We start from the raw sequence: 15,117 nt of genomic DNA on the forward strand, positions 1-15,117 counted from the left end.
CTGTTTCACAAAATACATCACAGACCTCTGTTTTTCTGCTTCCTCGTTTCACTTCCAGAAACATACACACGTTCCCTCACTGTCGCTCTACCATCCACAAACACACATGCACAAGCCACACCCCTCTCTCTCTCTCTTTTAAAGGGACAGCGATCTCATCTCACTCTGCATGACCCTAATATCATAACATGTGTGCTCTGGAAAATCACAGAACGGACGAACGTCCTTATTATTATGCCGTTTAAACCAATTATTTAAATGTGTTAAATTCGGCATCATGTAAGTTACGCTGCAGGTCCACACACTGCTTCCCCTCAGCGAGGCTCCCCCCCCCGTTGATAATTCTCGATCGTTGGCACGCTGATACAATTTTTTTTTTAAATGGCACTTCATATCAAAAAGGTTGCCGACCCCTGGTGTATAGTATTCAAAATGGCCGGTCGAAGCTGACCTTATGTGAACTGAGAGATAACTATTCCCTTTAACACTCTGGAGTCCAGGTTCATTTTGGTTGATTGATGGCAATCTTCCATGCATTCATTCTCTACAAGACATATGAAGCAATGTTATACTGTATTTTGTATGATTGCCTAAAATGTCTCTCTCACTGAGTCTTTCATTGATTTCCCACAATGTTTCATGATTTTAATTCTTTCCTGATGAATAAAAATACTTCATCATCAGATTTCTTCTTTATCTTTTATGTAAAATGTACAATACTTTAAATCAGAGGGATATTGTGTTTGTGTGAAGCGGCCTCCCACACACAGGTGGCCCAGTGCTGACTGGGAGATGTGGACAGCTCATTACAATCTTCACCCGCAGGAGCAAAACAACATCAACAATGAACTCTAATGAGGCATGTTGGGGTTTTGTCAGACTCCACAGTACTTGTGAAAGGAGAATATAATGTGCATATAAAAAAAATAAAAATCAGCTCACTCTAAATGCAATCCCTCCTTGGGGAAAAATATCAGTTCCAGTTTCTGTATATGATTGTTTTTAATTTGCGAAATCGTTCAAAATATGAACAAGGGAGGGCTTATGTTTATATTCAGATGCAGTGGAATAGAGTCACATATATTCAAATCAGCTCAGTCAGCTGTCCCACCAGGAAGTGTGATGAGAGAACATATTAAAAAGACTGTTTTGCTTCTACCACGCTTTGGGGGCCGACTGTTACAGCCGAAGAGTCACAGCAGCCAGAAATCTTCTGCCAAAGCAATTTCAGGAAGCTCCAAGAACTTCACACTTTGGGCCCGAAAGACCCAGATTGGGATAAAAGGGTGAGGAAATCTGTGAGAATCTGAGGCAATCCCAAAAGAAAGAGAGTGAGGCTACATTTCAATTACAATGATGGCAGATAAATAAACAACACAATCTTGTTGAAGGACAAAAGTCTGCAGTGAACCTAAACCAGGGCTGTAACTCCACAGGGAACGTTTCTTTTGAGGCTTTTGAAAACATGCCGCTGTAAACAAAGTTTGTTCAGATGCTGAGATTTGGACGGATCAATTATAGCTTAGCAACGTTCGCTTTGCATAAAAATAAGTGAATCTCTCTGCGTGTCTGACAGCATCAACATAGGCCTGTAATTTAGCTGTTTGCCTCATTGTTCCGCTCCAGTATCTGCAGCAGGGCCCAGCACCCGCTGATGATTCTCACGACGCAATTCCCCGGAGAAATTGGACACTTTTTCCCAAAAGCAATACCACTCTATCCTGTGCATTACAAGCGTGTTACAGCATGTTCCACAAACCTTTTTCTATCTTTATCTCCGGCATACTACACATTTCACTCCAATGTCACGCTTCCACACTTCCTCAAAATGCATTTAATTGTATCCCTCTGGCTGGTGTCCACTCATTTCCGATGCAAAGCAGATGGAAGCGCGTGTGTGCGAAGAGCTTATACCTTTATTGGCAAATCTGGGAATATGTGAACATGGGAGTGCATAATTGTGACAGTGGCTTTAAAGAGATTGACCCCCCCGTGAAAAAACAAACGACACAGCTCTGGGTTTGTTTGTGTCGTCGTGTTCCCCCAGACTGAGAATTTGAGAAATCACAGAATCTGCCCTAAAACAATCAGACAGGCAGGATCTGAGGCAGACTGCCAGTCGTCTCTCCTCGGTCCCCTGCGAGTGAGTGATCCTGCCTGTCTGACCATTTATTTCTCATTTCCACAGTCAACACAACGCAATAGGCATGTTTCGGCTTGTTGAGATGCTCAACTGTATCTGGTCGGATAAGCTCTTCATCCAGACACTTCCAACCCCAACTCAATCCAGGCAGGTCCTTGGAGTAATACCTCACACGCCTATTGTGAATATTTTGAAGCCGGTTGTAGTGCATGTAAGCAAGCGGAATACAGATTTAAGTACAATAGGCTTTTGGTTGCATTTGTGTTGCCAATAGTACAGCTGCTAAGTCAATAAGCTAAAAGCTGTTTTGAGGCTGTAGGGAAGAAGTGTGCACATAATGTTAGGTAACATGCTAATATCAGTGATAATATGCACATGTCTTGCAGCTGTAATGTTTAAGATTGCTGTGTTCAAAAGCCCACACTACCAGAGTGTTTAGTGTTCCAGATAAATGATCAAGTGTCTCCCAATAAATGGTAAATATATAGTCAAATGCAGTATGCCAAAAATATCAGGATGTCCTACTGCAACCTTTTGCGACTATTCTGAGCCACAACCTCATCCACAGCAGATTTATGAGCAGAGCAAGAGGGTCAAAGTTCAAGGTCCAATGTTATGACAAAGTAGTATGTCTCAATTGATTGCACAATGCATGCGACAGTAGATTTACATTCTTTCTAAGGGCAGCTGCATTATGAAAAGATGTCTGAGATTTGGAACGCAGCACATCAATGTCCACACCAAATTTCATCCTAATCTATCCAATAGCTGTTGTGATATTGCCAATTAAACCATAAATGATATCCCATACTGGCACAAGAAGAACATTTAAAAGATCTCTAGAGTCATTAGGATTCATCCCAAGGGGACAAACAATGTGTGTACACATCTTACATACATGATTCCTTATCAGAAGTTACCTCTATTCATGTATACTATGTGTTGTAAAGAGATATAAGCCGTGGTTCTGTGAATATGACACCCACATCCAGATGTCGTTTCGGAAAATAGCCAGTACAAAAGGAGTATCTTATCTTATCTGCAAATAAAATAATGCTTGAAAAACATTTTTATTGTATAGTTTTTCAATAACCGGTGTCAACACGTAAATATATGTTTACTATAAGTTTCAACAGCCAATAGCATTTCAATAGAGACATCTTTTCAACTATGAAGTAATTGATCCTGGTTTCTATGGAAGAGTGAATTGACTTTTTATGTTAATGAGACAGCTGCTTAAAATAATTACCTAATTTGCCCTCAAACAGGTTATTTATTTTTTATTTCTATTATTCAGTTTATGAACAAGTGAAAGATGTTAAAGGTAAGAAAGTAAGGATGTTGACAGCGGACTACAGGGCAGGAACGTTTCTGCTCGCCCTGCAGATCCTCTGCACTGCAGCTTCAAATTCAAAATAAAAAGAGAGCGATGAAACCTTCCTTACTTTGTTCATACATCCCAAAACTGATTTTGTCAGCCAAATCTATCTCAAACTAACCTTCCTGTCTCGTCTGTCAACAAATAAACACACATACATGTATTTTCAAGATTAAAAATGCTAAATCATACTAATAATAATTCAAACAAAACAAGGGAAAACGTTTGATTATTGAAAGTCGTTTTAAACCACCATAGGATAATCTGTAGCTTGCTAATATTACAGACAGTAGCTTGTTAAATAAACACAAACAGACGAAGAGCAAGATGATGAAGATGATATGATACAAATCTCCTCTCTTGAATGTTAAGTGGCGAAAAGTATTTTGAAACATTAAATGACGCCCATATGTTATTCTGAATATCTCATAGAGGATTGTTAAACCTCACTGCAGAGTTTATGTTCCCATTGAGCCACATGAGCAGTCATTAGGCCGGACACTGACTACATTTCCTATAATGTAACTAAAGCATCATTCGCTGGACCTCACTGCCCTGCCATCTGCTACCTTTTTAAATCATTTTAACTGCAGTTTGTAATGAAGGCTTTTTGTTCAAACTTCAAAGTCTCTAAGCCAAAAATGAGACGACAAAGTGAGGGTTATTTGTATTTAGCCTTAAGAAAGCTTCTCAGTTGCTTTAGATTATACAAAGGTTTGCATTTCTGTTGATTTTCAGCTTCTGACTAAGAGATCAAACACTTCTCTCAAGTTTTCAACAGCCTGCCATATTATCCTTAAACCTTGATATACATTTCTCTTTTACCTGTTCAAGAAACAGTCATCTGAGGTAAATCCCTTTAAGACACATTGTGATGTAGAGAGCTGCATCTCACTCTGTCAACCCGCTCTGCATCAGAGCATGGAGCTCCAGTGTGGAGACAGAAACTGCAGGAGGGATTTCATTTTGCCCACAGCAACATTGCCACCACCTGGTAGCTTTGATTCATGCTGCAACCGCATGAAACGAACATGAACCTCTCTCAGACCAGACGTCTCACAGACTGGGGCTCACACAGCTGCCAGTGAAGGGTTGACAAAGATGGCTAAATACCCTTTTGTGACATCCGCCACTGCCTTCACTGAGTCAGGTTGACGCTGATGACGATGACCTAATATTGTATTTTCAAGAAAAATGTACGATAGAGGGGGTAGGACCAGAAACGTTTTTTTAAGCTTCTTCTTGCCCCTGTTGAACATGACAGAGACTATTTGAGAATTTTTTTTTTTTTGTACTTTGTTAAAATTATTATTATAAGTAAAAAATATATATATATTATTATTATTATTGTTGTAGGTTTTGTTTCTGACATGATCAATAAATTGACAAAAAAAGTACATTCTGATCTCCCCAAAACCGGTTTGTTATACGCGATTAAAATGTTGGTTTTTAACAGTCCAGAGAAAACGAGGGCTTACGTGCCCGCCTCTGATTTCTTATAACTTTGATCAGTGTGCCACCTAGTGAGAAGTACAAGAGATCAGTACAGAGCGATCTAGGTTTCCCTTTCTTCCTTTGACTCAAGGACTTTAGAAAAACAAATCTCAGGAGGGTCGATGATCCATCGGCTGAACATAAAAGCCTCCGATGGCCCTTTGATAATCTGCCTCAGGCCTCCTCTTCAACACCTAATGAAACCACTCCGAGAGGATTGTGGCTCTCACGGAGATTCTTCCACTCACGCAGGTAATTCATTCACAGATATAAGGAGTTACTCTGTATCTCTGCATCAGGTGTAATGGTTTGTGTAATTGAAACAAAAAGAGCAACTAACTGTAAGCTTTTACAAAAAAGGCCGGAGTCAGGAAACTGTTTGAATAATTAAGATGGATTGCCAGGGTTAAAGGTGAATTCATGTTATTATCAATTATAGGATTTTACAACTGCTTGATACCATTATTGAACAGTAGCAGTTCTTTGAGCGAAGGAATGATAGTAATCCTTAAACACATGTATCAATGTATGAGGAAAAAAAAATCCACAATTAGGTCGTCTCAGGTTATGTGCAATCATTTTAACGCAAAGTGCCTCATCTACTCCTTCATCAGTTTGTTACATTGTTTACCTAAAATGACTTTGATAAGAACAGGCGTAAAACAAGTCTCAATGGGTAATAAGTGTAGGTGGAGATATTTAGCATTAGTGGCAGCAGCAGGGAAAGGCAGACGTGATCATTTGCATTCTTTTCATTCAAATCTATTGTTGGAGAGAAACTGAAGCCTTCTCCTCTCATACAATAACTCTCACTATGAATCACCAGCAGCTTGCTTAATTCTGTTCTAGCTTTGCTGCAAAAAGCCAACACAATGTCACAGTGTCTACATTTAGCTGGAATATGAAATATACAACTGGACCCAGGAAGGCAAAGGTGCATCATTAATACTATGGCTGCCAGCAGCAGCCACAACGCATGGAAACGAGCTTCAGGAGAAACTTTGAAGATGCCACTGACAGACAGCAGAGAAGAAATGTCCCTGCATCAGCTGAGATAAGGAGGGGAAATGAGGGTCCTCTCCTCTCCTCACTGAGCCGAGGTAAACACAGCTTGTTAGAGCAGACCTGTGTGAGCTCAAACATGACATTTCAAAATCCGGAGGCTGCTCGCTGAAGTGCCTTTCGAGAGCCGGGGCAACAAGCGACACTGGTGACAAGGTTGCAGCCAATTAGGACTGTTTGTGAGCGAGTGTGTGAACCTGTCTTTCAGGAAGGATGAAAGTGGGTCAGAGCCGCAGCGTACCTTTGTACCGGAGCACGACGCCAGGTAACACAGAACTCACAGACTTCAAATGAGACAGATGGGGATTAAACAGCTGAACTTTAAATCTGCTCTAATATGGGGCGACAGCTCTGAATCCATTATTATTATCAACCACTTTGATGCTCAAAATTCATATTCGGAGCAAGTTTCTGATAGTAGATGAGCCACACTGAGTTCAGGCTGCGGGTATTACCGTTATCTTTCATTCATTTCTGTGCAGGTAAACAAACTGTGCGAGTTCAAAGGCGCATCAACTCAACATATTAGTAAGTGAGACATTACCGTGTGGAGAAAACTGTTGCCTATATATTTCGTGAGCTTTTTTCCAGAGAGGAGAGAGTGGAGCTGTTTAATGATGGCGAGCGTGTCTCTCCAGGTTCACGTGAGCGGAGGACAGCTCAGAGCTGTGATGCAAAAACCACCTGACATCATTGCATGTAGGATGTGGTTGTGAAGTAGGAAGGGGGCCTCTGTCTCTCTGATGTTAACTCTGATCTCAGCTCTGTCCACATGCTTGGTACTACTCGCACACAACAAGGGCAGCCAACATACCACGAGACATGAATGAGAAAGGATTTTATCCTTGCATTAACTAAATCCATGGAGCAAGTTGTGCTATAAAGGTCAGCTATTTTAGGATGCATTCATTTCTCGTATCTGAATACCTTTGGGTTTTGGACCGTCGGTCGGGGGAAGCAAACTATTTCCCTGTTTTCTGGTATTTTGAATATCTTTAATATGTAACAGTTAACAGATTTAACCATCAATTAACTGGCTCATAGTGCAAAAGCACTTTAGCAAATGATAACGTGGGGAGTGGGAAAGGAATTTCAAAATGTTCTTGTAAATTCAATCCTGCAGAATGATGGACTCTCTTCAGTGTGTTTCACAATGAGCCCTTTCTTATGAAGAGCCGTTTATCACAAGCCCGGCTTGATTTGATGCCTTTGTGATGCATCAACTTGAATTCAATTCAGCTCCTCTCTGACATGCACACTCTGTACACATCTTAAGAGATTCTTGGTATTAAGTATATGCCTTCCTTTATGGTATAAATTGATAGCACGTACAGTCAAGCTTCTCAACTTGCAAGCATCAGATTTATAGAGCGTAGGTTCAAACGTTGCTTAGCTCATTAGCTTTGACACTGGCAAAACAACATTGAACTTTTAGATAGCAAACGCGTCAAGGTCCTTTTCAGCTATAACAAATAGAAAACCTTTCAGGAACCTTTTTCTTCTTTCCTATTGCTAATGGAAATTAAGTGAAAATAAATGCTTCCATCGTTGTTAGTATTTTCTGGTCATACGCAGGCAGTCAATCCAACTCTCATTCTCTCAATGTAACATTGACGTGCACACAGTGTGCACTGTCACTCCCATCCGTGCACGGCGTGCCCTGCATGTTAAGGAGAAGCACCCGGGAGAATAGGCTATATTTCATCACCACAGGAGCGCCCACACTAACTACTAATGCAAATGTATACAGACTCAAAGCACAGCAGATTCTCCTCAGGATTGCTTTCTGCATCACAGTGTGTAGTGCAGTGAGGGGTGGGAAGTGGGATGTCTGAGGAATAAAGGATATTATTTACAATCACACTGAGCAGCAGTATAACAAAGCTTACATTTTTCCGCTCAGGTAACCTATGTTAGCTGCAATAAGAAAACTGTTTTGCAGATAAGACTATAAAATGTATTTTATACAATTGTTAGTTCTCTTCAATTTGTGTGTTGACGGTTATCTTGTCCTCGCCTCCCTCCCCTCCTCTCTCTGTCTACTCAGTGGTGTATTGTAGCAGATTAACACTGGTGATTGGGAAACAGCTCAGCATGTGTCTGCAGAGGGCTGAGCTGTGTAACTAAGGGGTTTGTGGCAGGCAGAGAGACAAATAGAGGCCAGCAGTACTGGGCACGGTGAGGCAGATTTGCCGAGTCAGCAGACACTCAGGCAGAGGGTTCAATGACGCAGGAAACACGGCGGGGGACGTGGGCTCTTTGAATTCATTAAGAACATCTTTCATCAGGGCAAACTGTGTGTTGTCTTTCCATCCTGCAGCTGATTGAAAAAGAAAGTGTGTTTTTACACTGGTACTTAAACTTACACCACACTTACTTCATTCACACAACATTACACAAACCCCCAGGGATACACACTTGTAAGCATAGCGACGCCAAGATGAGCAGGATTAGCCAGACTGTAAAAGATGATGTCGTTTATACCTTTAAAAATCTCCTGCAGCTCAGGACTATACCCAGCAGATCGAGCAGTGACAAATTTAGCCGCTTTAAAAAGTGGTGGAGATGAGTGACTATTAAATCCGGGAGATGTGTTCGCTGAGCGCACAGTGTTCAGCTTATCCACTTCAAATTGTGCAATAACCTCACTTTTGTATGAGTGTGTGTGTCAGAGAGAGATAGAGAAAGAAAGAGCGGGAGATTAAGAGGAAGAGGAGGCACAACAGTTCAAAGTGTGGGAATTACTAGAATCCTTTGAAACAATGCAGCAATGTATGAAATGCCTCAGAAATAACAAAGCACTTCGCCTTCAATAAATCCGGGAGACACAATAAAGTACTTTGAGTTTGGGGGACTGCTGCAGCAACAAATGGCCTTTTGTGAAACACTCAGGGATATAGCATTCGTCAGGTTGAAATAAGTTTTGTAAAAGCACGCGAAGCATTATGTTGTGCCCCCTGTTCAGAAATGTTACATACATTAATACAGTATGCGGTATTTGACCAAAACAGTAATGTGCTTAAGCTCCAGCACAGACATTTATTGGACCTTGCCTTGTCTTTCTCGCCACTTATCTTTTTGTAACTTCGTTCCAAAAGTCCCCTTTGATAATAAAAGGTTGACCATCTTCACCTTGTTTTCTGAACCTAGTGTTCACTTTCATGGTTCACAGATATAAATGAATGGGGAGGGAACACTATGATTAATACACTATACAATTTAAACCACCCTCCCTTCATGTGTGCTTATTATTTCTGACGGTTGAAAACAATTATTAATGAAAGTATATAAGACATGCATCAGAAAGAAAGAAAGAAAGAAAGGAAGTGGTAGCAGTCCGTTCCTGAGGGTTGCTTCCCTTCCCAATGTGTTGGATTTTCCACGCCATAAAACCCAGTCAGAGTCTGTTAGGAGCTCCATCATGCAGCACATGTTGCATCATATTCCTCTAGCCAAGTACCTGTCTTCTTGTCACGCTGTGAGTAACAGCTCAGGAGTTCATGAAGCTCAACGCAATACACTTTCTACTGTCAGTGAGGAGACTTGTGTCAGTCAAGAGGAAGAGCAAGCACGTGGAGTCTGAGAGAAAACACCAAACTAATGCAGTCAGCTTACTCCCATCGGTTTATTGATCACCCCGAGGTAAAGTGAGCTAATGAAGATACATATGATCCCCTGGCATTAAGAACTAGAGGAGCGTTTGCAACTAAATAAATATTATTAAAACTCAATCAAATGTAGCACGCTGCTACACATCAAACAGCTCCTACATGTATTTAACAAACATGGAATATAACTTTAACGGATACTCACAGCAGCTTTTGTAGACTTACAGAATCAGTTTGACTGACCCGAAACTGTCGTAGCGAGTCGGGGGGAGCTGACTGACGACCGACAGGGTCTGCCACTCTCAGCTTTACTGGGGATCTTTAATGCAATATGGAGATTAGAGGAAGTGATTTTCAGTGCTGCTGGAGATACCCAGAGACAGGGATCAATAATGAAAGTAAGCATACATAAACCATTGAGGCATTGACTGGGCCAATTGAGCATCGGTCGCATGTCTTTTTCTTTTTTTGATGTATTTTATTGGGCTTCTACCAAGAGTGGAAGTTTAATACATTTGGCCAAAATGATGTTAGCTCTTATTAGATTAGATTCAGTAGACACTTGCACTGAAGAAATGACTCAATTAAAGAAGCCCTTTAAAGAGCCTTACTCCCTCCGAATCAAATACTATTAGGTTTGATAGCCGGCAGCTAGGGAGTCTAATAGTGACAAGCACATTGGACGAAAGCCAACACCTTGACCTCCCTGAGCAGAGACACCAAGATGGCTCGACACGAGAGGGAGAATGGAGGTATTCAGAGTTTAAGCCTCTGTAGACCTCCCTGCGGACCAGCTCACACTGCACCCGATCCTCACATCCCTTTGGTTCAGTGGAGCAGAAAGGTGACTGAGACAGGATATGGTCATCTGGGTAAGAAGGAGCCCAGTCTGAGCATGCAGAGATTTGTGCAAACGCAGTGCAAATTAAGCTTTTTTTCATGGAGCTTCTAGCCAGTATAAACATTTTTTATGCTGCAGTTGGTTTAGGGGCAAGAAGTAGGACAAAATGTTGGTAAAACTAAAAGCAAAGATAAAGAGGAGGGAATTCTACCAGGGATGAAGAGGAGACAAAAAGAAAGTCAAGATGTAGTTAATAATGCATGGAGTTCTCAGAAACAGCAGCTTTGCTTGCCATTCGCCCGGGGAAAAATTATAGAAGAGCCAAAGATCCACTAAGGAAAAAAAGGCTGTTTGGACCAAAGGACTCTCTTGCTTTAGATTTGCTTAATATATGTGTCCATGTAAGAATGAGTCTTAGCACTTATATGGCTTTGCACAGCGGCAAAATCATGTTTTATCTCTAAATGTCTGCAAATCATAGAACACATCTATCATTTCAAGATGCTGCAGTGTTTGTTTACAAAAAGCTCTTTGTTTTCATCAAAACATATTCTCATAAAGATTTCTAAACAATGTCACTCACTTAGAATACAATCTCAGATAAATACATCAAAACACAACAGCAGCCTAACTGGAACTGTGATTTGCATATCTGTTAGATTTGCTCCTCTTGCTTGTGCATGCATGCTGACAGCCAAGCCGTTCGATGTGGGCCAATCAAACAGAATTTGCATGAGGCAGATATTGTGTACACATCACATCACACGTTCATGTGGCCTTTCATAAAAGAAGAAATTGACACAGTGAGCTGAGTGAAAAGAGATACTGTATGAATATTTTACAAGTAAGTTATTTTGTTTTAAGAGGAAACTCAATCTATGAGGCTCGGCAGCACTTTATATTATTTAGATTTACTTCATCACTAAATAGTTAATATAATATACCAGTTGTAAACCCCAACAGGCATGATAAGTTCTGAGGGTCCGAAAAACAAATGAACAAACTCATTTTTTACCGTAAAAAACGGAATACTAAGATCTTTTAAAAGATGCAGTTGCTGGTGCTGTTAAATGCAAAGAATGATACACACAACAAAATAATAGAAAGACCTGTCTGTGTAATGACTTACAGATCGACAGCAACACAAACTGCACCCTTTCAAAATGATACAGAACAAAACCAAACAATATAACGTTTATGTAGGGCGGATTTCAGCAGTGTTGTTTTGTTCTGCATTAGTTTTAGCTAAGTTTACCTAATAAGGTGGCACCTAAGTGTAGTTGATCTTAAGTATATCATCTATTTATTCTCCTGTGTACAGAGGTATTTCAGAATTGTATTTGAAAGGCTAGACAGACTCAGCTAGTCAGCCATGATGTGATTTGATAAGCATCTTCAACCCTGCCACACCCTCCTCTTGTTTTACCTCTCTTGTATACAGTGATGCCCTCTAGATAAACTGACCATACATAAAGCCCTGCACGGCATGCTTTTAGATTAATACAAGGGCAGTATTATATTTGAAAATCACGACTAATACGTTTGACTTTCCAGCGTCTGAATACAAATTATGTTACACATAAATTCTGCCAGGATGGCCCTCCCTGTTCGCGGTATAAAACATCAAATACAGATCAGCAGCACTCCAAAAGCACTCAGTTAGCAAAGATGTTTTCAGGGTTTCACTTGTATAAAGCACAATATCCATTAGGGGCGTGCAACCCTTTAACAGTAATGTGTCCTTATCAACACTGTATTAAGCCAACATGAACATTCAAACTAACTGCATTATTAATAAAAAGGGTGCAAAGAGGAGGAAAGGAACATCAGCAAAGACAACAACAATCCACAGCGCAGGATACTCTTGTTCATCCTCTTAAATACCTCTACGTATCAAATGTGAATAATAAATCCCGAAAGATGAAATCCTGCACCACTGATTATTAAGAAGCATGTGTGAAAGGAGAATGCATTTTTTTTCCAGCTTCCAGGATATGACTGACGTGTTTCCATTATTAGCAACACAAAGCGCTGTCTTGGCTGGGCTATTTTTGATGACACACACTTTGAAACTGCACTCAGACACTTCTCTCTGCAGGTGGTAATGAAGGGAAACACAGGGAAATAAAAGCGACGTGGCAAAGCCAATGTATGGGATGCAATTCTAAAGGCAGTTATATTTTGATGTCTGCCCTGGGCTCGCCTCATTAGCCATCATAACACTGTGTGAGATGTGCATATAGGCATCAAAGGCATTGACTAAGTTCTCACAGCACGACTCTATGAGGAGCGATACCAGGCCAGATGAGGGAGGAGGCACCAGACACTTTCATTCTGGAAGCAAGTCAATCACTGCCCCTCTTTCCTCCCCAGGGAAATATGTATTCTGACCATGTGCATTACATAATAAGATATCAGTGGAAGTATGCTTCATTTGCAGCGCTCCAAGGTTGTGTTCAATGTTCCTGCGGCTCTGACTATCTTGATAGATTCAGCTTTCAATAATTCAGCTATCAGTCTGAGCCCTGAGAGTAGCTCTGAAAGTGTCTCTGCCTGTCAGACTCAACCTCGCTAATACCGTGCACCTGCATTATGAATACATTTCAGCTAGCATCTGTCATACTGTTGATACAAAATGACAGTAAAGAAATCTGGATTTGCTACTTTCGAATTCAATGAAATTGGTAAATGACATGTTCTTTGCTAACAAACCTTTAAAACTGTAAACACAACAACAAATACAGCATTTCTGATTTATCTTTCTGCATCAAGTCCTAAAAAGTGCACCCTTTATCACAATGCGACCCTTAGCCAAGCTTAGCCACAGCCCCAAGTTCAACCTAAAAAAAATCTGAAAAATCATGCCTTTGTAGCTCCCCCCTTCAAATAAAATAGTTGCCTGCACAAGTTCATGTATCCAACCTTTTTCTCAGCAACTTCCAAGCCAACAGAAACATCAACAACAATCACAATAGAAATAAATAACAATGTCTCCCTATACATTAGCAAGCACATCTTCCCACGAATAACCCAGTTTTTCTGTTTTACCCCCAAAGAAACTCTGTTTTGTCGCAGCAGCAACAGCACAGAGAGATTTAAGCCATGATCCTCTTATCTTTTTTTGTACCTTCAAAAGATGTTTGTTGCACCTCAGTTTTAGCTAAATTAAACTGGCAATAAGATTGGATCAGGAAGAAAGGCTGAGGGTGGAGATCAGTTCCGCTGACATGCGGGACACGCAGCAGTCGAATGATTTGTCAGGAGGCACGAGGTGTAATTGCGGCTACTCACTGGCGTGCATGAGCTGTCCCTGGCGTCCAAACACCTGGGAGAAGGTGGCATGGCTGCAGGTGAGGGTGTCCTCCATGGCTGTCCCACTGGCACACGCTGAGGAGAGAGGAAGGGGATAAAGGAAGGTCAGCAACACTGCGTCACATCAAGACGGAAAAAGAGCAGAGGATGAGGGAGGAAAAAGAAGAGGGAGAAGAGGGGGGTGGGGCTTGCCTTCAGTTGTAGAAGCTGGTGTGTGATCTCTGGTGATGACTGCTTTCCTCTGGACCCGTCCTGCTGCTGCTGCTGCTGCTGCTGCTGGTGAGCCAAATACAGCCCCTCGCTGCTCACACCAATATGAGCAGAATTGCTCGCTGCACAGATAATGGGAGGGGGTGTGCCTGCCTGCGTGTCAGCATGTAAGTGTGTGTGCGCAACAGAAAGTTCTCTGAATGTGTGCCTGTGAGAGCATTTTGGTGTGTGTGTGTGTGTGTGTGTGTGTGTGTGTGTGTGTGTGTGTGTGTGTGTGTGTGTGTGTGTGTGTGTGTGTGTGTGTGTGTGTGTGTGTGTGTGTGTGTGTGTGTGTGTGTGTGTGTGTGTGTGTGTGTGTGTGTGTGTGTGTGTGTGTGTGTGTGTGTGTGTGTGTGTGTGTGTGTGTGTGTGTGTGTGTGTGTGTGTGTGTGTGTGTGTGTGTGTGTGTGTGTGTGTGTGTGTGTGTGTGTGTGAGGGAGAGTAATGTAGTGGAGCAGGCAGCTGGGCTGTAGGCACAGTTTCTGATCTTGTGCTTCGTCTGTGCAGGCTGACAGTCCTCTGCGGCTCCAGACAGGCTGGGTTGAAGGGGAAGAGCAAAGAAGAGGGGAAGACAGGGGTGAGCACAGTGACTATGGAAGTTAAAAGTCAATCGTCCCTCCTCCCCCCTCACTCTGAGTGTGAGTACACAGCAGCGTTTGTGCCCTGGGAGGAGGACAGGACTGTTCTTTTCTGGTAGGTGTTACTATGCCCCCTTTTCTCTCCTCCCTCTTCAGCCCTCATTTGCAGAGCCTCAGCAGTAACATCTCTCTCTGCCTCTCCTGTTCTCCCTCAGATCTCTTACTCTCTCCACCCCACCCCATGCAAATCCCCTCGATCCATCTTAAGGCTCGGGCCGCTGCTGGGAAACAGATTCTAGCAAACTCGAGTGCTTCATCTTCCCCCTGTGCTGAGGGAAAAAAAGGAGGATGAGAAAGTGGAGAGGTTGAATAGAAAGGGGAAAGTAGGGCTGGTAGTACAGCTGGTGGTTTCCAGAGGCTTCGTCTTGAAAAGGAATTGTATAAAACTGCTG

The 15,117-nt window shown here is 41.8% G+C and overlaps 1 protein-coding gene across 4 annotated transcripts in view; it reads right to left on the bottom strand.

Annotated features, from left to right (window-relative positions):
• The window catches only part of kaznb (kazrin, periplakin interacting protein b), a 110,838-nt gene extending 96,666 nt beyond the window's left edge, over window positions 1-14,172 (bottom strand). For all 4 annotated transcript variants that reach the window (XR_013808979.1, XM_079685753.1, XM_079685757.1 and 1 more), the window contains exons 1-2: window positions 14,031-14,172; window positions 13,818-13,913 (exon numbers count right to left, since the gene is read on the bottom strand). Coding sequence is in view for 3 of the 4 variants with exons in the window: in XM_079685753.1 (XP_079541879.1) it covers window positions 13,818-13,893 (76 nt within the window). In the remaining variant the exon portion in view is untranslated. The remainder of the gene's footprint in view (window positions 1-13,817; window positions 13,914-14,030) is intronic.
• Between the last annotated feature and the right edge of the window lie 945 nt (window positions 14,173-15,117).

The sequence above is a fragment of the Notothenia rossii genome, assembly GCF_949606895.1.
Source record: "Notothenia rossii genome assembly, chromosome: 5".
Classification (NCBI taxonomy): Eukaryota; Metazoa; Chordata; class Actinopteri; order Perciformes; family Nototheniidae; genus Notothenia; species Notothenia rossii.